Here is a 21,302-nt window from a genome sequence, read left to right as displayed (position 1 = left end):
TTGATCAAATAGATCGTTGGGAATTTTGGAAGAGTCAAGATTCTGCATGTCTAATGAGAATCACACTGATTCAGCATGTTTAATGAAAGCAAAAAAAATCTGTGGAGAAGAGTATAGTGGGTGCTTTATTTGGCTTTGCCTTGTTAACATCCATGTTTTGTTTTTGTTTTTTAAGACTAACTTTTTACCCCAGGGGCACTTTTTAGATTTTGCCCCAAAAAAGGTCAATGATTTATGCCCTTTGCCCTTTTGGATGTTCTCAGCAGCTCCTTGTTGTGCTATACTGTCAGGTTGCATTGTAGGAGTATACTTGTGTGAATTCAAGTGTACATGCTCGGTAACAAAAAAAGAGAGAGTAAAACAGCCATTGATATAGTGTGATTCAGCCTGCTGTTCCACTTGTTGAGCATATGCCCTGGAGTGAGCATGGGATGGGAGAATGAACCTGCTGTTTCCTCACTCATTTCAGTTTCTATATGGATCTCATAGGATGATTTTCATTTTTAAGGGGCAGTACATATTTTCCAGATTGAAGGTAGTTTCAACTATATGCAATTTTCCTCTTCTCCGCTAACTGCTGAACGTAACTCACATGTTGGATGCAACCTGTTTGCATCTCTCTAAAGGGAAGTGAATCACCCTAACCTTCCTATGAGCAAAAAAGTGTCTGGGGTACAACATGACCTCAAAAATGAATTACTTCTTAGGGTAACTCATTATTTACCCCTGCTGACATTCATTTCTCCATCCTGTTTGCATCATTTCTGTATGAAATGCAAACTGATGAACTAGCATGACGTAAGGAAAGAATCTCTGAATTTTAGGACTGTTTTATATATATTTGCCTAATAGTAAGTCTCACTGAACTCAGTGACTTATTTCTGAGCAAAATATGCATAGAATTGCAATGTGTATGTGGAATAGAAATGTATGCCATGAGACTGCCCTGGGTGTGTGTTTCTTTTTACAGACAGGTAGTGATGTGTGTTGTGTGTTGTAAGACACTCTGGCTTCTACTCTCAAATGCTATTAACCTTTTCTTTATTTATATACCCTACAGTCTATTGGGGAGTAGCCAATGTGTGTTTAAACAAAAAAAGTGTGTTTCTGAGTGAGAGTTAATATAACATTTTCATTCGACACAGAATGAAGATGGATTAATGGAATTCTTTGAAGCTGTGATAGAAGCAACAGAAATGAATCCAAAAAAGGTGCTTGGCTGGATTCTGAAATATATTCTTGGCTATCTAAAACATCATAATCTTGCAGTAAAAGACAGGTGAGGCTTTCAGACCTTCATTGCTTTAACCAAGTTAACACTATATCCCAACAATTAGTCTTCCATAATGTTGGATAGTTTTGTTGTCGGTTGATGTTCCCTGTTGTATCATTACGGATGCTGCAGTAATCTGCCAAGTCTGATTTTCAGCATGGCTATAGTTGTTCTATTATTATTCCTGAGCCTTCCTTCTACCCAGTTTTATCCAATTCATTTTCCATCGGAGAAGAGGGAAATCAGCAACTGAATGTGCAAGCTGTCCTGTGCAGGTGCAGTGGTGAGCAGAAGGAAGGAGGCTGAAAAATGCCCGTAAGAACACACATCAGGATGTGACTGTTGGTCAGCACTGCATTATTCTCAATGGGATGCATATTCAAACATGCTACTATGCAGAACTAGATTTAACTTGGGGCATATAGTGGCAAAGTCTAATGTATAACTTAACTAGTAAAGCAGTGTGTTGGGCTTGTGGCTCCTACTTTCCAAGGCTGTCCATGTGCATTCACTTGAAGCCTGTCCTCTGCTCTGCTTCTCAGACCATGCATGTGCAAGCATCACAACACAACATAGCAAAATGGGGTTTGCAAATTGTGGTACAACCAGCAATTTTAAGCTTGCATTTGTGTATGTAAACTGTGAATGTTTGCCCCAGCCTCCTGCTGTAACAGCTTTTTCAAGGCAACAAAACAAGAATGTGGGTGCATATTAGAGAGCATAGAGTAGCTGAATGGGAAATTTTGTAGAAATAAAGGGACAAGTTTCATATGTTCCTAGGTCTGATACAACTATGTCAACGAAGCAAGTCATATATTATGCTGTGTTTCTAGTTATTTAACTCCTGCGCGTTATTCATTCTAGTCCAATCAATCCTCTTCTGTTGGCTGAACTTCTGAATCTTCTAGAAAGTAGAGTGATTTCCTCTTCAGCAGCCAAACAAGTGAGTGCTTCTTTAAAAAAAAAAAATCATTATCCTCTTCTTGAGTTTTTTCATTTCACAATGCATTACATTTTAGAATTCAGAAGTCTAAACAAACTTCCACTTTGTTTAGAATGCCGAAGTAAAATGAAACCAACTCCGTCAGTGTTATGCTCAAGTATAGGAAACATGCAAAGTGGGAGACACAGGGACAAACTGAAAACAGTGAACAGTGTAGTCAAGAGAACTGCTGAAGGCATGGTCTTGCAGCTTGATTATATGCGTCATTGCTCAGAAGCAAGGCCCACTTTGACTTGGATGTGAGTTCCATTGAACATGGGGGTAACTCAGACACTGCCAGATTCATTTGTCATTCCAATTTCTTTTGAGTTAACCATGTTTCCATATTCCTAATTGAATTTTTCAGTTTCTTTAGTTATTTTAAATAACTAAAATAAATAACTTTAAATATTTAATAAGTAAATAACTTTAAATAAGTTATTAAATTATTAAATTAGTTATTTAATTAATAACTTTTAGTTATTTTAAATAACTTTAGTTAATTAAAGATCTCTTTAGTGATCTTTCTTTTCTGCTAATCCTTGCTATTTTATTTGTATTGTTGCTAGAGTATAAAGGTTTTGTCATAAGGTTGTATCCATATGTATCCACATTATCCATGTGATACTGCGATAGAAGATATCTTTTATCAGTAACTCAATAAACCTGTCCATATGGATAGAGGAGGACTTAAGAGAGGGTTTCTTCTAAGTGTAGAAATGCACCAACCTTTCACTGTACCCAAAACAGCCTGTGGCTAGAACAGGTGTGCTAGCCTCAACAGTACACAAGTTTCAAACTAAGTGTGTCCCAACTACCACTTACATTTCTGAAATATTTGGAATTGCTGTAGTCTGCTTTGCTGCTAACACTGCTTAGAGTTTTGGTTGCCTCTGTTTTTGTGGTGGGATAGTTAAAACATGGAGATTTAGAGTTCAGCTGTGTATTTGAAGACTTTTAGCACAAGCTCTTCTTTTTAAGACTCTTACTGCCTTAGTATGCAAGGAGGGCTCCATCATATTATACATACATTGGCATCCTTCAGTCTTGGAAGACTATGGTATCGCGCTCTGAAAAGTGGTTCTGGAACAGAGTGTCCTCTCCAGTGAGCAAAACCTGGGTAAAGTAGATATGGAGGATAGACTGTTACCCATGCAGCAAATCCCCCCTCTCCACATCGCTGAAATGGTGCAATGGAAAGGCAGAAGCCAATACAGTTGGTTCCAGCGGCGTTGCAGGAGTTGCCGGAATGTGACTGTTCAGCCATTAACTGCTCCAGGGACTCTGGCTCCGGATTTTGCCTCGAAGTTGACTCCTGAAGCCTTTTCCATAACTGGATTTAGCCACAAGGCAGTGGAGGTTTGGGATCAGAGTTTTCCTTCTCTCAGATGAACTGCCTTCCCAGGCTAATGAGTCCCATCTACCCGGTGGCTGTTTAGTTGCCTCTTAAGACAAGTACAGCCAAACTGAGGGCCTATTATCCCCAGCCCCCAGGGGTTCATCATCATATTATACAGAACACTGATATGGAATGGAGAATGCAACATGATGATAGGGGAGACCAATAGTGCTGTGAGAGCACATATTGTGTGTGCAGAAGGACCTGGGTATGACTTGGAAAGATTCCTGTCTGAAATACCTAATGAGTCCTACCAATCAGTAAAGACTCCAATGAACTAGATCAGCGGTGCCCAGACCCCGGCCCGGGGGCCATTTGCGGCTCTCGGGGGCTCCCATTCTGGCCCGCTGAGAGCCCCCAGTCCCCAATGAGCCTCTGGCTCCTGTGCTGGCCTGATGCAACTGCTCTCAGTGTGAGAACAACTGTTCGACCTCTCACCTGAGCTGTGGCATGAGGGCTCCCTCCACTGCTTGCTGTTTCATGTCTATGATGCAGCAGTGGCAGTGAAGGAAAGGCTGGCCTCGCTTTGTGCAAGGCCTTTTATAGGCCTTGAGCTACTGCAAGACCTTCATTCATTCATACAAGTTCCATCTCTAATCATTTATGTAAATTTATTCAGATTTTAAATTCTTCTTTTTCCCCAGCCCCCGACACAGTGTCAGGCAGATGATGTAGCCCTCCTGCCAAAATGTTTGGACACCCCTGAGCTAGATGAACCAATGTCCTAATTCATTGGTTTGTACTGATTCATGTAAATATACGTATATATATATAGCATGTAAATACGATAGCCATGACTAGTTGCACCCTTTTGGCCCATTTCCATGCAGAGAAAGTTTTACATCTACTAGTGGCCCTTCCAAAAACTCTTTTGCTCCCCTCCCTTCTTTCATCCTTCACATGCCTTTGCAGAAGTTTCTGTTGTGCATTCAGCAGCCCTTAGACGCCCAACTCATATCACCTTTTTGGTTGCCTGTCAGTTTCTTAGCACAAAGGAAGTTCTACTTTTAATATTTTTTTCTTATTTTCTGTCAAAATACTGATACTGTTATAGCAGGTTATTTTTATAAAAAGTAGAGAGCTTTCATGTTTAGTTGTTTGCCTATAATGGAGCTAGAGTTCTGTGTGTGCTTTGAACTTAATAACTTGTTAAGATTTCCAGCCTAAATCCCAGGGTGGTTTCACAAATGCTAGCTAATAGACAACCTAAATAAAACACTACCTAATGATGTCACTGGGTTGCTGCTGAATAATCCTGTAAAAATACAGAAACTTTGGTACACTTAGATGAGGATTTTGGTGGACTAGATGTCTGAAGAATAACAAATGTTTCTAACAATTCTCAGCAGTAGGCAGAGAGATTGGATTGCCTGAAGGTAGGAATAGCTATATACACGTACACGACAGCAGATTTGCTGCATTTGAGAGTGGGGTGACTGAACTGCAGCAGTGAAAGCAGATCTAACAAACTAGGTGGGGGGGGGGAGAGAGAGAGAGAGAAGCAGGCATCAGTCCTCTGACAGTGGTCCAACCCCTTCATTTAGGAATTACTGCCTCCAGGCAACTCACACATCCAGATGGCATTGACCTTTGAAGAAACTATGCCCTTAGTACTCCACCCATGAGAGTCATTCATATGCCCATGACTGGAGGAGCATGGAGAAAAGCAAGCCCCACACCACTCTTGTAACAATGACTGAATCCTTGGGAAGAGTCACTGAATTGGTTGTAGTAGAAGATAGGGTGGTTCTGCCCTAGCTGTGTTTACATTAGGAGTTCAGAAGCCTTGGCCTGATCACTCACAGAAAGATGTCATTTGTATTTTTTAATGTACGTGAATAAGTGACTCAAATATATTTATTGGCATATGTAACTACATATGACTTTTGACCCCTTACTGTGTTGATCAAGACATTGTTTCCGCACTGTCCAATGAACACTTGAGACAACAGATATGGGAGAAAGGGCAACTTTATTTCATGTTACCAAGAGAAGCAGAGGCTGAGACCTGCAGCATCCGAGGCAGCGCAAGCCCCTGTGGTGCGGGAGGGACCTCTGGGCGGTACCAGAAACCTCTGCCCCCAGGCGGGCATGCACCCGACTCCGAGTCGCGCCCAGCTGCTGGGACGGCGCGTCTCATCCATGTCTATCCCTTAAGGGGAAGGCAGCCGGACCGCAGACTGCGCCACCTCGAGCCGCTGAGCCTCTGAGGTGTGCCCTGCAGTCCTGACCAGGGCCCCGTCTACGTCCTCATGCCGCCAAGCCCCTGAGGACTGAAATAGGGTTCTGCCCTGCCTATGCCGCCTGAAGGTGCATGCCAAAGTCCCATTCACGCCTCCTAACCCGCACCACCTGCCACAAGGAGGGGTCAGCCTAGCGCTTGACTCCCCCGCTCCCAAACAGGGGCAGAAGCGACTTAAGGCCGTCCTGCAGGTCCTTAAGGAAGATGCCTGCGCCTTTCTCCAACAAATGAACACACCTCGCCCCTGTACAGGTAAGGTAGCGAGAACACAATTGCAAGATGCATTACCACACTGCCACCAGCGCGAGACACCAAGCCACCAATGCCTTGGTGATTTTCCTGCACATCCTTTCAGTCTTAGTGCAGCAGAAGGCCCTTCGCCATCCACAATGCTGCAAGAGGTCCGACCAGCCCAAGGCGGTACCAGGCAGCCAACCATAAGGGTGCTGCTGTCCTCACGGGCTCTGCTCATCAGAGCCAGACCAGACCTCCTGCAAAGGTCATTCTCGCCCAGGTGGAGCACCCAAAACGTCCGGTGGGCGGTTCACATTCAGTAACTCCATCAATGCGGGCAGCAGCTGGCCGCAGCTTAACACGCGTACCGGGCTACCACAGTGTCCTACAAGATGAAAGCAGAGATGTTAATGCGAGGCATCCCTTCTGATGCTGCTGCAACTTAATATGCGCCCCGTGCCACCACAGCGTCCTGCAAGATGAAGCAGAGGTTATAGCAAGGCATCCCTTTTAATGCTGCTCCCCCACAGATTGGGGGAATGCCCGGAACGCCAGAGCCACTGGGATGGCCCGTGCAGTACTGGTCGGGAATGCCACAGTTCATTGGTGTCCCCGTGGGGCAAGACAAATGGTGAATGAGGTGGTATTCCCCAGGGACCTTCTTAGTCGCCATCCCCAGCAGAGAACCTTAAGGTCAGGCAGGGGAAATTCAAACAGGACCATTCCTGCGTATCCTTCTACCAACAGCCCTCTGCTCAGCCACCAGACCAAAACTGCTGCCGCAGAGTAGGAAAAGGGGACAGAAAACTCACACCCAGACCCACCCCTTGGCAATCATACTCTTGCCTATGTTCTCCATGCCCATGACTGACTTTAGGTTTGAGCTAAGCTCATGCCCTTGGGGTGTGGTGAGTGGATATGGAAACCCAGAGTGAAACCCTCCCACAGGAATGCTGCCACCGCGCGATCAGGGTACTCACGCAGCAGCTCAGCCATCATTGGCAGCCTAATCGGACTTAGCCCCTTTGGAACTGGATGCGTCGCCTGCACCTCCTCCCTTCTCCTGACCCGAGCTTCGGCGCCTAGATCTCCTGTCCCGGTAACCCCTCGGGCAGGAGGTGAGCGGGTGGTCTGCACCGCACAGTCCACAGTTGTGCAGGAATACACAACTCGATCTAGAACAGTGCCCCGAGGAGGCATACTCGTAGCAGATACGCGAGGCTTGAACCCGTTGGCCTGGTGCTCCCGCCTGAGGTGGCCCCGCCGGGTGCAAACTACTGCTCCTGGCAATCAGGTGGCCGCTGTCTGATCGCTCACCCCCAGCAGCAGCACCCGCCATCACGAGTTGCATCCATAGCTCTGAATTCTTCCTTTCCCAGGAAAGCTGCGGGTTATTTCCCATGCGCGTTCGGAACTGCTCATCATAGGCCAACCAACCTGAACCTGAGTATCCCCTAAAAGCCCTGTGAATCATGTCCAGGTACTTTGCTAGCGCTGGGCCCTTAGTCAAGTCTTTCTGCAGAACCACCCCCATGTAGGTGGTAAACGCTGCTAGCCAATTGGTCCAGTGGTGATCAATTTTGGGCTTACGCAACGTCTGATATTCCCGACAGCACTCCCCTGGCTTGATCTCAGGGTCTGGCTCCCTATGAAGAAGGCTGAAGAGGTCCACATACTCGCCCTTCCATATCTTTTCTTTAACTGCAGGGGCCAGATGGTCCCCAAGTGGCAGAGCCTCCTCCCCGTATGGCATGGGGGGAAGGGGTGGCGCCCCTTGAACCACCGCCTTGGAAACCGGTGACGATAGGGGCCATGTGCCCGCTGCCGGCCCCGCCCCACTCTGCACAGGCAGCCCAGCATGCCAGGCTTGGACTGCAGTGGCCGGCTGTGACGCCGAGCAAACTTCCCCTTGCGCTGGTGGGAGCACGCCTGGCACTGTAACACCCGCCGTTAGCTGCCCGTTTGCCCCTGGGGCGCTGTCCTGCACCTGATAGGGGCTTGAATGTAGCTCTGCCATCGCCTGCAGAGGCAGAGCCACCGGCGCCACACCACCCTGCTGATACGCAGCCTGCTGGGCGGCCCATCCTTGTGACGAGGCTGGTTGTCTGCCCTCCGGCAGCTGTGTCGAAACTGACTGGCAGCGGGGCTGTGGAGTCTCCCCAACTACCAGGACGGGTGAAGGCTGACCCGATCCTGGTTGCCCCCCAGGGCCCTCCTGCATAGCCCCTGGGCGCCCTCGCTGGCTGTGCGGGGCAGCGCAGCCTTCCCATACCTCCGCCACTCCAACCAAGCCTTCCCCTTCATACTCACCCATGTTGGCCCGGGCCCCAGTGTTGGGGTCGGGAACTTCAACAGACACAGTTGGAGCGGCTGCTGCATCATTGTCCACAGAGGCCTCTGGATATTCTCTCGCCGGGGTCCAAGCCGGGCATGTGGAAAGCCTTGCATCTGCCACTGGCATCGCCGCTGCCACAGGCCTGCCATTCTCCAAGGCTACAAGCCTGTCCAGAATTCCTTGCAGAATATCGGACAGGGAGGAGCACGCCTGCTTCCCAGGCAGGGCATTGCCCCCCACTCAGGGAGTACCTGATGAAGGCACCATCTCCCTTTGTAATGCCAGGACCTGCGCAGCTATGCTGCCCAGACCTGTTGTGGGGACCACCTGCCCCGCCTTGGAAGCCCCCGCGTTCCCATCCGGCACTGCAGCAGTGGGCGCCTTGCAGGCGGCTCTACGCTGAGACCTACGCATGTTGACAGAGAGACTGAAGCAAAGAAACAAGGAGCTAACCTTGAACCTAGAAGTATGCTGGAAAGCACCCCTGTTGCTATTCCCAGTATGCTGCTATTCCCACGGTGCCCACATGCACAAGAAGGAAGAGGGCTGGGTCTCGTCCCCTTTTAAAGGTCCGTCGTGGCTGCCAGACCCCGCCCCCTTCACCTCCCCCTTGGGGGAGGGACTGGACTCTCGTGTCCCGGCCAGGCCAAACAAACTCCGAGCCCCTCTTTAATGGGGTGCTCGGGATTCTGGCTGTACAGTGGCTTCATGGTGCTGCTTTACTAGTCTCTTGCAGCCTCCAGCAAAACAAATGCAATGGTAAGCTTCAGCCCAAAGACTGGGTATGAGATAGCCTAATTTGAACCACACCTAGTTGCAACAAAATAGTGTCAACATGCAGTCTGAAACATAGCTAGAAGCACTGTACAATTATTTTGGACCAGGCAACCTTAATGTCCCGAGAGAACATTCATCTGCTGTGATAGAAGATTAATGGTATAGTTAGGCCTACCATCTCATTTTAATCTTGTTTTGTGCAAAGTAGTGTTAACTGTAGTTGGGAGTGTCATATTAGCGTGTCTCATTTTCTTAGTTTCAATGAATTAGTAGCGGTGAGTTTCCGGCGTGGCAGTCATTTCTGCACTGACAGGTTGTGATTGCCCAAACATGCAATTATGTCTTCAGTGCAGGATCAAGCAGAAGCTGTTTTAAAGGGATTCTCTCTCACTCTCTCAGCTTCCATCTCTGAAATAAGAGCAGAGGGAATAGAGAAAATGACTGGCCAAAGAAATTGCTTTTTTATAAATAGCCTGTTCTCTAGGTTTTTTTCCAAGGTATCAGAGCCTTACTACAAAGCTGGGAATCACAGCAACATTAACTAATAATTATTCCAGACAGATGCTTATGTTCATCTGTCTGTGCTTTACAGTGATGGATAAGTTGACTTGAAGCTGCCACAGTATTTTGCATTATAACCTTTCACACTGTTGTCATTTATGACCAACCTTCATTATGTAGCTACAGTCCTTTTTCCCCACTGATGGTTAGAAATAAGATGATAGCTGCCTGGTTAACTTACAGTTCAGTGAAAAATTAATTTTGCCATTTAATATATCCATGGTTTGTTTAGGGATGCATGCATAAAATTGTCCCCTAAACAAATATTGCCACCCTTTCTGCTGCCTCAGTCCTGCAGGTGGTGTTTGGATTAATAGAGAACCAGATTCATTCCACATGTAAGTGTGTGTTGAAAGTGGGGATCCATTATTTTCATGGCTTATGTATTAAAAAAACATAGCCTTAAGTATGTGCACCCCAGCCAGGAGAATTGGTGATGGTAATCTTACAACAGACATTCACAAAGAGCTTATCAACAGGAGGATACTGTGTTTTTACAGAGCTGTGGGACACACTTACATATTCCTGATAAAGGAAGAGAACAAGGGAGACGTTAATTGGACTTTTACATACATAGTTGTGGCATGTTATCAAACTCTATGAAAAGTTGAAATATGGAATGCCTTATTATTTGGAGCTTTAGGGCGTAATCCTAACACACTTTCCAGCACTGACATAAGGGCAATGCAACTCTGAGGTAAGGGAACAAACATTCCTTTACTTTGAGGAGGCCTCAATGAGTTTTATTTATTTAGTGTATGGCATATAATACATGGACTTAGATAACAATTAAACTAGATCAAATATCAATGTCCAGTTTGTCCAGACTTTCAAGGACAGAGTTACCTTCATTGAAAAAGTCAGACCATGGGCCATGCATATGCCCTCAGTTTGCAGCCAGATACAATGTGGTATATGGTTTGGTGGGAAAACCCACAATCACACTGTGGGGTAGATACTAGCCCCCATTTAAACATTGAGTCCTGGCAAACACCATGTAGGGTACGGAGTGAGTGCCACCCAACTGCAGGATGCAGCACACATCTAATTGGCACCGCTATGCCAGTGCTGGAAAGTTGGTTAGGATTTGGGCCACAGTGAGCCAGAACAACAGTCCATCTAGCTAAGTGTTTTTGTCTTGGACAGCCTATTTTAATGTTGAGAGGAGTTTATATATTGGGCCAGGACAATAGCAAGTATTTCAGCCTCTGCCAAGTCTATACACTAGTATGAATCTTGAAGACCCTGACCTAATCCTAATATGACCCGCCAGAGAAGCGGTTGGCCCTCTGGATGGTGAGGGAGGGAAAGGGGAGATAAAAGGAGACTTCGAGATGGCAGAGAAATTAAATGAGTTCTTTGCATCTGTCTTCACGGCAGATACCGCTGCCCGAACGGCCCCTCCTGACCGAGGAGTTAAGTCAGATAGAGGTTAAAAGAGAAGATGTTTCAGACCTCATTGATAAATTAAGGATCAATAAGTCACTGGGCCCTGATGGCATCCACCCAAGAGTTATTAAGGAATTGAAGAATGAAGTTGCAGATCTCTTGACTAAGGTATGCAACTTGTCCCTCAAAATGGCCACGGTGCCAGAAGATTGGAAGATAGCAAATGTCATGCCTATTTTTAAAAAGGGAAAGAGGGGGGACCCGGGAAACTATAACATCCATACCGGGTAAGATGGTGGAATGCCTCATCAAAGATAGGATCTCAAAACACATAGACGAACAGGCCTTGCTGAGGGAGAGTCAGCATGGCTTCTGTAAGGGTAAGTCCTGCCTCACAAACCTTATAGAATTCTTTGAAAAGGTCAACAGGCATGTGGATGTGGGAGAACCCGTGGACATTATATATCTGGACTTTCAGAAGGCGTTTGACACGGTCCCTCACCAAAGGCTACTGAAAAAACTCCACAATCAGGGAATTAGAGGACAGGTCCTCTCGTGGATTGAGAACTGGTTGGAGGCCAGGAAGCAGAGAGTGGGTGTCAATGGGCAATTTTCACAATGGAGAGAGGTGAAAAGCGGTGTGCCCCAAGGATCTGTCCTGGGACCGGTGCTTTTCAACCTCTTCATAAATGACCTGGAGACAGGGTTGAGCAGTGAAGTGGCTAAGTTTGCAGACGACACCAAACTTTTCCGAGTGGTGAAGACCAGAAGTGATTGTGAGGAGCTCCAGAAGGATCTCTCCAGACTGGCAGAATGGGCAGCAAAATGGCAGATGCGCTTCAATGTCAGTAAGTGTAAAGTCATGCACATTGGGGCAAAAAATCAAAACTTTAGATATAGGCTGATGGGTTCTGAGCTGTCTGTGACAGATCAGGAGAGAGATCTTGGGGTGGTGGTGGACAGGTCGATGACAGTGTCGACCCAATGTGCAGCGGCAGTGAAGAAGGCCAATTCTATGCTTGGGATCATTAGGAAGGGTATTGAGAACAAAACGGCTAGTATAATGCCATTGTACAAATCTATGGTAAGGCCACACCTGGAGTATTGTGTCCAGTTCTGGTCGCCGCATCTCAAAAAAGACATAGTGGAAATGGAAAAGGTGCAAAAGAGAGCGACTAAGATGATTTCGGGGCTGGGACACCTTCCTTATGAGGAAAGGCTACGGCGTTTGGGCCTCTTCAGCCTAGAAAAGAGACGCCTGAGGGGGGACATGATTGAGACATACAAAATTATGCAGGGGATGGACAGAGTAGATAGGGAGATGCTCTTTACACTCTCACATAATACCAGAACCAGGGGACATCCACTAAAATTGAGTGTTGGGCGGATTAGGACAGACAAAAGAAAATATTTCTTTACACAGCGTGTGGTCGGTCTGTGGAACTCCTTGCCACAGGATGTGGTGCTGGTGTCTGGCCTGGACGTCTTTAAAAGGGGATTGGACAAGTTTCTGGAGGAAAAATCCATTATGGGGTACAAGCCATGATGTGTATGCGCAACCTCCTGATTTTAAAAATGGGTTATGTCAGAATGCCAGATACAAGGGAGGGCACCAGGATGAGGTCTCTTGTTATCTGGTGTGCTCCCTGGGGCATTTGGTGGGCCACTGTGAGATACAGGAAGCTGGACTAGATGGGCCTATGGCCTGATCCAGTGGGGCTGTTCTTATGTTCTTATGACTTCCAGTGCAAGCCTAGGCCTGTCTACTCAGAAGTAAGCCCGACTGAGTTTGGTGGAACTTACTCTCAGGTAAGTATGTATAGGATTGCAACCTTAAAGACATGGGGTTGCACAGTCTTGTGCATCTACAGTTGCCTACAACATCAGTGTATGATCTCTTCTTGATACAAGTATGTATCTTGCTTAGGGACCCAGAAATGGTAATCCAACAGGGAGCTGTTTCTCTGTTTGCTTGAGAAAACTCCTATGAATAGTAGAAAATGTTGCATCTCAAACATTCTGTCTTCCTCTGCACCTTTAGAGATGTAGTGTCATTAAGCTGCTGTCTGATATGATCCAGAATGGCAATCTTTATGCCCTTAACTCTTTGCAGGTTGGTTATTGCTAAATTCACTCTTGCCTTCCAGTGACAAAAGACATGTTTCAGACACTAATTTTCCTTTATCTTGATGCTGCAGGTGTTAGAAGAGATGTGGAAAGGGAAGGCTCCAGCACTGATTATTAAAGAAAAGGACCTTGAACTGATCCAGGATCAGAATGAGTTTGAGCGCATCTGTCAGGCTGTGATGGAAGGCCATCAGAAAGAGGTAATATTGATAACAACCTCAGGAAATTGGGAACAAGAAGCTTTGACCCTACGGGGTGGGCAATGGTGATAAGAGATTTAAATTGCTATCTTCCCTTTGGATTGCCATTTGTTTGGACACTCTTTAGAGAAAATGGAAGAAATTGTATTGTGACTTGCTAAGTGGATGCAAGAGACAGTAACTGAGCTTGAGACATAAGCTAAGTCACCCTGGCTCAAGTAACAAAACATTAGCTAATCTGAATATTCTTTATAGATCTCACCGTAACAAAAGTAGCATCTTCTAATGTCTAAAGGAAAAACAATATAAAACATTTCCATTTGAAATCTCTGTTCTTTAAACACACAAAAATCCTAATTGAAGAAGAGAGATCCGTCCAAGCATTAGCTAGCATTAGTTTCATAAGGAGAAGGGCCGTTATGTTTTTTCTAGAGCACAGGCTGGAAGAACAGTAATGAAAGGCTTACATTACCTACAACACTGTCTAGTTGCATATGCTGTTGGAAAAATGCTAACATCCATCAAGAACAATGCCACCCACGCCCACCTCTCTTCAGTGGAGGTGAACAGCTTTGCAGAGAGCTTTTGATAAAAGGAGAATGAGCTTGCAGTAGGTCTGCCTGACCTTCATCGTGCTAACTCATTTGCAGTGGCAGCTGAAAGTCCCTCTGTGTTTTCTAACTGGAACTGAAGTACACGCACAGACAGACTGTGCATTAGAACTTGTACATTAATCCAGGGCCACAAAAGCTGGAGGTTCCTTACTGGATCCTTCTTCCTGTAAAAAAAGATTAAAATTCTTGCAGTTCATTTTAACTTGTATTCTAGCTGAGCCAGAAGAAGCTTTTCTGAATAATGGACACACCCTGGTGGCACACCCTGTTAAATCTATCATGAGATCTTATATATGAGTTAGGTCTTTTCTAAATTATCAGTCAAAGCATGTCCCACAGCCCCTGATAGTATTTGCAGGATAACTCTGCATGCCTCAGTTCAGGACCAATAGCATTGTGTCCAGTCCCCTGCATAACAAATAGAATTACCATTACTGGGTCCCACAGCATTTGGGTCCCACAACATTTGTGAAAGCTGTTGTCTCATTGACAGTACGGACACTAGACTGTACATGCCAGTGACACTCCCAAAACTATTCTTCATGTAGTTGTGGCAACCAAGTTATAAATTACAATGCTAGTCATGCAAAAGATGCCATTTTTGTCACCAGCAGTAAACTTCAGTTGGGTGCTGGGAACATTTTCAACAGAAGCACTGCCTAGAAGAAAGTGATTAGGTTCCCCAGCAACAAGAGAATATCCACACATAATTGTGCACAGAAATTATCTAAATAAGCCCTTAGAGTTACCTGGGGTGTTTGCAGAATGTGCCTCTTATTTTGCTAATAAGAGCTTATTAACTAGGAGAATAAATTAATACTTGAAAATTCTGAATAGCTATGAAAGAGTGTAACTTGTTCGAAAAATTGAAGCGTATGATCTGCAGTGTAACAACACAATCCTGCTGTTCAGTCTGAGAGTTCCTAGATATTGACTATGCTTGAATTAGTTTAGAAGTGGTTCCCAAACTGTGAGTTGGGACCCACTGGTGCATTGTGACCTGATTTTTGATGGGTCACCAAAGAGTGATGGAAGCATCAGATAACTAATTGCATCAAGCCCTGAGGCTATCAAAAATCAGATACTGTAGCTGCTAATGACCTTGCAAAGAGCATAACTCCTGCAGTTTGCAAGCATGTGTAATATAGGCAGATAAATGTTTGAGGGTCTTTTTTCTGGTTATTATTAATTATAAATGAACAAAATATTATTTCTTTTTAGATCTCCTTTTTAAAAAGTCTGATAAACCTAGATGGGTCCCAATAGAGTGCCATTTAAAAAAATAGGTCCTGGTCCTAAAACGTTTGGGAACCACTGGTTTACAGGGTTTGGAGATACAGCATCCCATATATAAAAGTTACCAAATCTAAATTCTGACTGAACAAAAATTCATTTTTAAAGATTGCAAATTGTGAATTGTTGTGCACAACTTGTGACTTTGAACAAGTGCAGCTCATGTATGACTTAAACAGCTTCTTTATTTCCTTCTGTCTAAGGCTGCAATCCTACCAACACTTACCTGGGAGTAAGCCCCATTGAGTACAGTGGGACTGAGTAGACATGCATAGGATTGGGCTCTAAAATGGCAAAAATAGGAAAGGGGAGGGGTAGTCTGGCTTTGTCAAACCCATCGCAGGTCATAATATATGGCTGGTGGGCTGTGTTTAGCTCAATGAAATGCAAGTTTTGGAGACTATTTCTGTCTTCAACATTTTTAAAAATTTTGTTGGTATGTATTGTAAATGTACCTCCCTTCAAATTAGTTTTCTGGGTGGAAATACCAAAGTGTTGGCTCTTGTTTGGGGGAAAAAATGCCTCTCTATAACAGTGCATAGAAAAATATATCTGATTCCATGTTTTTTAAAAACCCTATTTGCTATTACTTGTAGTTCTTGAAAAATCATTGAAAAACTAATTGAAAAAGCATAAACAATAATGTTGAAAACAGTTAGTGGTGAGGTATGTTCTACTGGTGAAATAATTTTAAGTGAGCCAAATGCTAACAGGCACCAGGCTGTCACAATAGAATGTTCTCCTGATTCTTCATCTTATTAGTGATTAAGACTGATCAATGCAAAAAAATCTAATTTCACAATGCACAGTCACTGCATCACACTCGCTTTTAACAAAATCAAATAACCCTGGTTTGCTTCCTGTTTTCTAATAAAGAGTGTTAGGTTGGCTTGTAGAGGAAAGGTCTTTAAATTCAGGCACTCCTGCTTGTTCTGTGGAAATGGGAAGTGATTCCTGCAATATTAAGGATCTGTAGCAACAATACACTCATTCTCCGCCACTGCAGTGAACATTATTAAAGACTTAAAGTTTATGAAATGTAACTAAATACTTTTTTTAATGCTGGAAGTGACAGTTTTGTTCAAAGTGGTACATCAAGATTAGAAAATTATTCTGGGTTAGAGACCTCCATCTTTCAGATTTTGTTCTGTTTTTCCCCACCGTGAAAGCTGGAATTGAGCAACAAAAGTTGTAAAGCAACAAAAGTTGAGGGCACAATGGGTGTAGTAGTGCCTAGCTGTAGCACCCACGTCTCTGCTTCATGTTTTGACTGTGTAAATTGGGATTGGACTGGGAAAGGTAGGCTTTGCTAACCAAAGCAACAAATTCCAGGTGGAAGGAGGCTGCCTTGGTATATTCTTTCTTCCAGAGTTGCAGAGCCTCTATATCTGAGGGATTTCCTTAAAAGCAAGCAGTAGCAGAATATGAGCAGTCTGGGGTGACCCACTCCCTCCTGAGACCTTGCAGATTCTGATGCTGCTATTGGTCAGGATGTCACTACAGGTTATATGCTGCACTTTATCCCTCCCTTTTTATGCTAAATAACTTATTGTTGCTATTTTTAAATCTTGTGTTTTCATTCTGATTTTATGGATATATTTTAAAACTTTGTTAGCTACCTTGATTTCTTTTAAAGAGGCAGGGTATAAATTTTTAAAAAATAAATTGCAAAATTTGTATAAAGCTGAAAAATCAAAACAGTGGAGGGAAAAATAGGATGGGTAAAAGTAAGACCATTTTCAACCAGCAAAAGTAAAAAGGGGGGAGGTTCAAACAAAATACTGTATGACCAGCTGGGTTCAGTTTCTATCCTAATTAGAGTCTTGGGGTCCTAGATCTCACACTTGCAGTAAAGGAACTAGATAAAGCCTCCTAGAAGGATAATATCTGCTGCATCTGGAAGATCCACCAAAGCATCTGAGATGCTAGAAAGATACTAGGGGGAAATCTAGAATTTGCACCAGAAAAAGTGCACAATGATGATGACCAGGATTGAGCCCTTTTCTCTAATTTCTCTTTCAAGGTGTCGGAGATAAAGAAGGGAAATAAAAAAGTGTTGAATAAGCTCATTGGACAGGTTCAAAAAGCAACAAGAGGACGATCAGACCCTGCTTTGGTGAAACAAATACTTGAGAAGCAGCTATCATAGCAGCCTGGTGCAAGAATCCTAAATCTGATTCTACAGTGTCTGGGAGGAGTAATTACTGGACATTTTTGCACTGCTAGTACTCAAGAACTTACGCAGTTTGATACTATTTGATATAATTGGTTCTCAACATGTCATACTGTTGTAGTTTTCCCAAATTTTCCAGCTTCTCTTAAGACATTCTTCTAGGTGTCTGTCAAGCTAGACAATAAGGAAGGCAAAGTGCCAAAGGGTGTGGTATGCACAGATCTTTTTTGAAAGCAGCCAGTTTTGTAACATAGGCAAAAATATGAATCAAATACTTCTTAAATGAAAACCATGTCCTTGGGCATGGTCAGTGCAGACATATCTCTGTTTCTAACGATAGCCACAGTTGCTTTTAGAGTCTGTGATTCATACTTGTAGTATAAGTAATTCTGAAACGTGTTACTAAAACAGTGATGGCACATGAGGTTACTCCTAGGTTCCCTATATTGTGAATTTCACCCCTTTCTGCATACCAGAGGAGTGACCACTTTAACCAGAGGTTTCTAGACTGTGTATCATGTTGCCTTGGAGCATTGCAAGGTCCTCTGTGAACATTGTGGGACCCCCACTGCCCAGCAGCAAGACCATGCTGTGACCCTGCAAACAGCGGCAGGAGGCTCAGCCCAGTTTTCACATGCTTGCAAAGGCCTTCCTGCCCTGAGCTGTTTGTAGGGTCCTTTTCAGCCTCTGAACCCAGACTAAGTGGCAATGGTGCGGCAATGCTGTCATACATTATTGCCTTGCCTTCTAGTTTCCAGGGTGTTGCAACAAAGGTAAGTTTGGAAAGCACTGACTTTGTTTCCTAAGAGATGAGGCGAGCGTTCCTAATTATGACTTTTAATTTCTCATTTCTCTTGTTCATGTAATAAAGGTTTATTTAATTGATTATTTATGGACGTTAGGTGTGTCCTTTGCCAGAAGTCCAACAATTCTTTTGTGCTCTGTTCTGGGATGGTAAGGAGAGTAAGGGGAAATTGGACTCTTTTGACCTCCATGTCATTCTCTATCTGTTAAAGAGAAAGAAGATATCCTTTCACTCCTTTTAGAATATTTCTTAGCTGATTGTACTGATCCTCTGCCACTCGACTGCTGACTGTACATGGTATAGTCAGTTCTCTGGATTTCAAAACCAACAAGGAGCCTGGTTAGAAAGAGGGAAGCATTTTGGGTGTCTTGGTTTTAACTTCAAAACTTGCTTGTGTGCAGAGATCAGTTTTGCCTCCTTCACATTGTGGATTTTAAAAAATACCATAAAGCAGATCAGTTGCAGATCCTTGGGGAATTTTAAGCCTTCCTCCTAACATGAGCCCCCCTCCATGCATGCTTCAAGCACTATTGAAGTGAGAGGAAATATTTTGGATTTGGAATGAAGCCAAGAGAAATTATGAATGGCCTTTCAAAGGAGTTGCAGGTGTTGAAGGTTTCCAGCATCATCCTGAAGTCCAGGTCCACATTTAAAAAAGTAAAAGCCTACTATATTTAGCACACCAGGGAATAGCAAAGAGGCAAATGAGAATTTTAAAATGTTTAATCAATAAAACTTGTACATAAAAATAACTTATAATCAGTATTAAGCAATAAAAAGCTAATATTAAATTGACCTGTTTTTCAGAGAGAATTAATTTCAGACACTTTTGACTTTTTTTTTAAGAAAGTGAATTGTGCATTTCAAACTAACATCTGAACAAAGGCTGCACTTCTAAAACAGACACTTGCATTTCCATGAAGTCAAGGATCACAACAAATCAACAGATATTGTTCATGGCTTAAGATTTTTTTGTCACAGCAGGTGGTCCATAGTTGTCTTGTTACATTATAGTTGCTGTTTTGGTCTATGCTGGCTTGGTTCAGACCCTAGTAGTCTCACTGAGTGAACACCCCTGAAAGAACAGATCAAGAATGACTCCGAAGTACAGAATCTCCCAAAAAAATATGCTAGATGGGGATGGAAGAGATGTCTTCCTTCAGTTTGTTTTCATACTGCACTCAGTCATCACTACTTTGATATTAAAACAGAGGACAGGCTTTCGGGGGTCCAAACACCAAATAAAGCAAGGTCAATGTCACTTCCACTGTCTCCATAGCCTGACAGTGACTATGAATTTATAATCCATCAATTGTTACTACAGTGAAAGAAGCACGAAACTCTTGGTCCAAATTACATTTCAATACACAGCTTTGTATACTTTTCTTTGCAGAAGGTACACCATATGGGTTAGTTGTACCAAAGGTACCTGCAAGGCTGTAAGATGTATACAATCAACAGGTGCCCCACAATCACAGCAGCGTGAAAACTAGAAAGAACCCCTTATTTATGCTCCAAGTAGAAGCTGAATTCCCAATATAAAAGTATGTCTTTGCAACAAAAAAATGTAAGCAACTTAGGCCCAACTTTCTAACCAACTTTCCAGCATCCTAACCAACTTTCCAGCATCCGCATAGCTGTGCCAATGGGATGTGTGCTGCATCCTGCAGTTGGGGGCAGTCATGGAGGCCTCCTCCAGGTAAGACAATGTTCGTTCCCTTACCTTGGAGTTGCATTGCCCTTATGTTGGTGCTGGAAAGTGGGTTAGGATCACGCCCTTATTCAGTCTTCTTTTGTAGCATACAAATGCTGGACAGGTACAGATTGTTACTTTGGGTTTTATATTATATCCAAGGATGCTCTTGACACTTTTCCCTGCTCCCATGGGGAAGATCAATGTAAAAAGCACAATTTCCCCATGTATAAGACCCATTGAACTGGGTGATGTGCATCCCTACTCATCATCATCTATGAGTAGAGCTGTACTAGGGTCTTCGGACAATAATTTATAACAGCACTTACTGCACACCTCAATTCAGTGTTAGTTTTGTGTCAAACGTGACATTGAATATGCAGGAAATCCAACTATATCACGGATATATTTGACGACACATTTTGGCATTTTAATTATTTTTGAATACAATTAAATTCAACTGGAGCACTTATTCCTAGTTCAAACCTCTTAAAAGCCAAGTTGCAAATTACTTTGTCATGGAAGTCAACTCCTCTGACAAATGCAACCAGCAAGATTTGTAGGTTTGGTTTTTGTCTATAAAAATCTGTGCTAGGACGATAGTGTAACAACTAGGAACCATTTTTAAAATAAATATACCTGTTTGGAAAATATACAAGAAATGATCAGAAAGTGATTGGAAAATGCTGGAGGACAAAGGTAGGAGACCTTATTTTACAAGCAGTCTTGTATTCATATAGAACCCTGAAGACTGTTAGAGATTACTGACCTCATTACACATATTTTCTGTGATTAAATTGAGTTCAATACTATGGTCAATGGCGTGACTATGCTGGGGGGCAGTGGTAAGTAACAGCTACCAGCTGTTTTGGTATTCAGCGTGCCTGAAGTTATAAAAGCTATCAGATGCATGCAGAAGCTTGTATCCACATGTGTGGGTCAGGTTAGCAGGAGTAGACTTTGAGGCTTATCAGTGCTGCCTTGAGATATCTGCCTTGCACCAGCAGAGCAATATCCTCTCACAATAGTCATGGCTTTTTGAGAAGAGGCTGCATCACTACCTTTAAGGTGGGGCCCTACCATCCACCATTCTAACTGCCCTAGGAAAGACTTTTAACATCTCTTCCCTTTGTAACCCTTTGCTGCCTGCTTCTGCAGAGAGGAACTCTCCAGGACAGCATGGGAAATAGTAATGAAATTCTGTC

The 21,302-nt window shown here is 43.8% G+C and overlaps 1 protein-coding gene across 2 annotated transcripts in view; it reads left to right on the top strand.

Moving 5' to 3' along the window:
• The window catches only part of GATB (glutamyl-tRNA amidotransferase subunit B), a 56,657-nt gene extending 38,172 nt beyond the window's left edge, over positions 1 to 18,485 (top strand). The window contains exons 10-14 of one of the 2 annotated variants that reach the window (XR_010794701.1): positions 1,146 to 1,279; positions 2,138 to 2,216; positions 13,391 to 13,519; positions 16,023 to 16,092; positions 17,450 to 17,478. Coding sequence is in view for 1 of the 2 variants with exons in the window: in XM_066632978.1 (XP_066489075.1) it covers positions 1,146 to 1,279; positions 2,138 to 2,216; positions 13,391 to 13,519; positions 17,450 to 17,575 (468 nt within the window). In the remaining variant the exon portion in view is untranslated. Of the gene's footprint in view, positions 1 to 1,145; positions 1,280 to 2,137; positions 2,217 to 13,390; positions 13,520 to 16,022; positions 16,093 to 17,449 lie in introns of both variants that reach the window. The other variant, XM_066632978.1, reaches the window with a different exon arrangement.
• Positions 18,486 to 21,302: the final 2,817 nt, after the last annotated feature.

This window comes from Tiliqua scincoides, chromosome 6 (genome assembly GCF_035046505.1).
Source record: "Tiliqua scincoides isolate rTilSci1 chromosome 6, rTilSci1.hap2, whole genome shotgun sequence".
Classification (NCBI taxonomy): domain Eukaryota; kingdom Metazoa; phylum Chordata; class Lepidosauria; order Squamata; family Scincidae; genus Tiliqua; species Tiliqua scincoides.
This window is presented reverse-complemented; position numbering and strand designations above follow the sequence as displayed.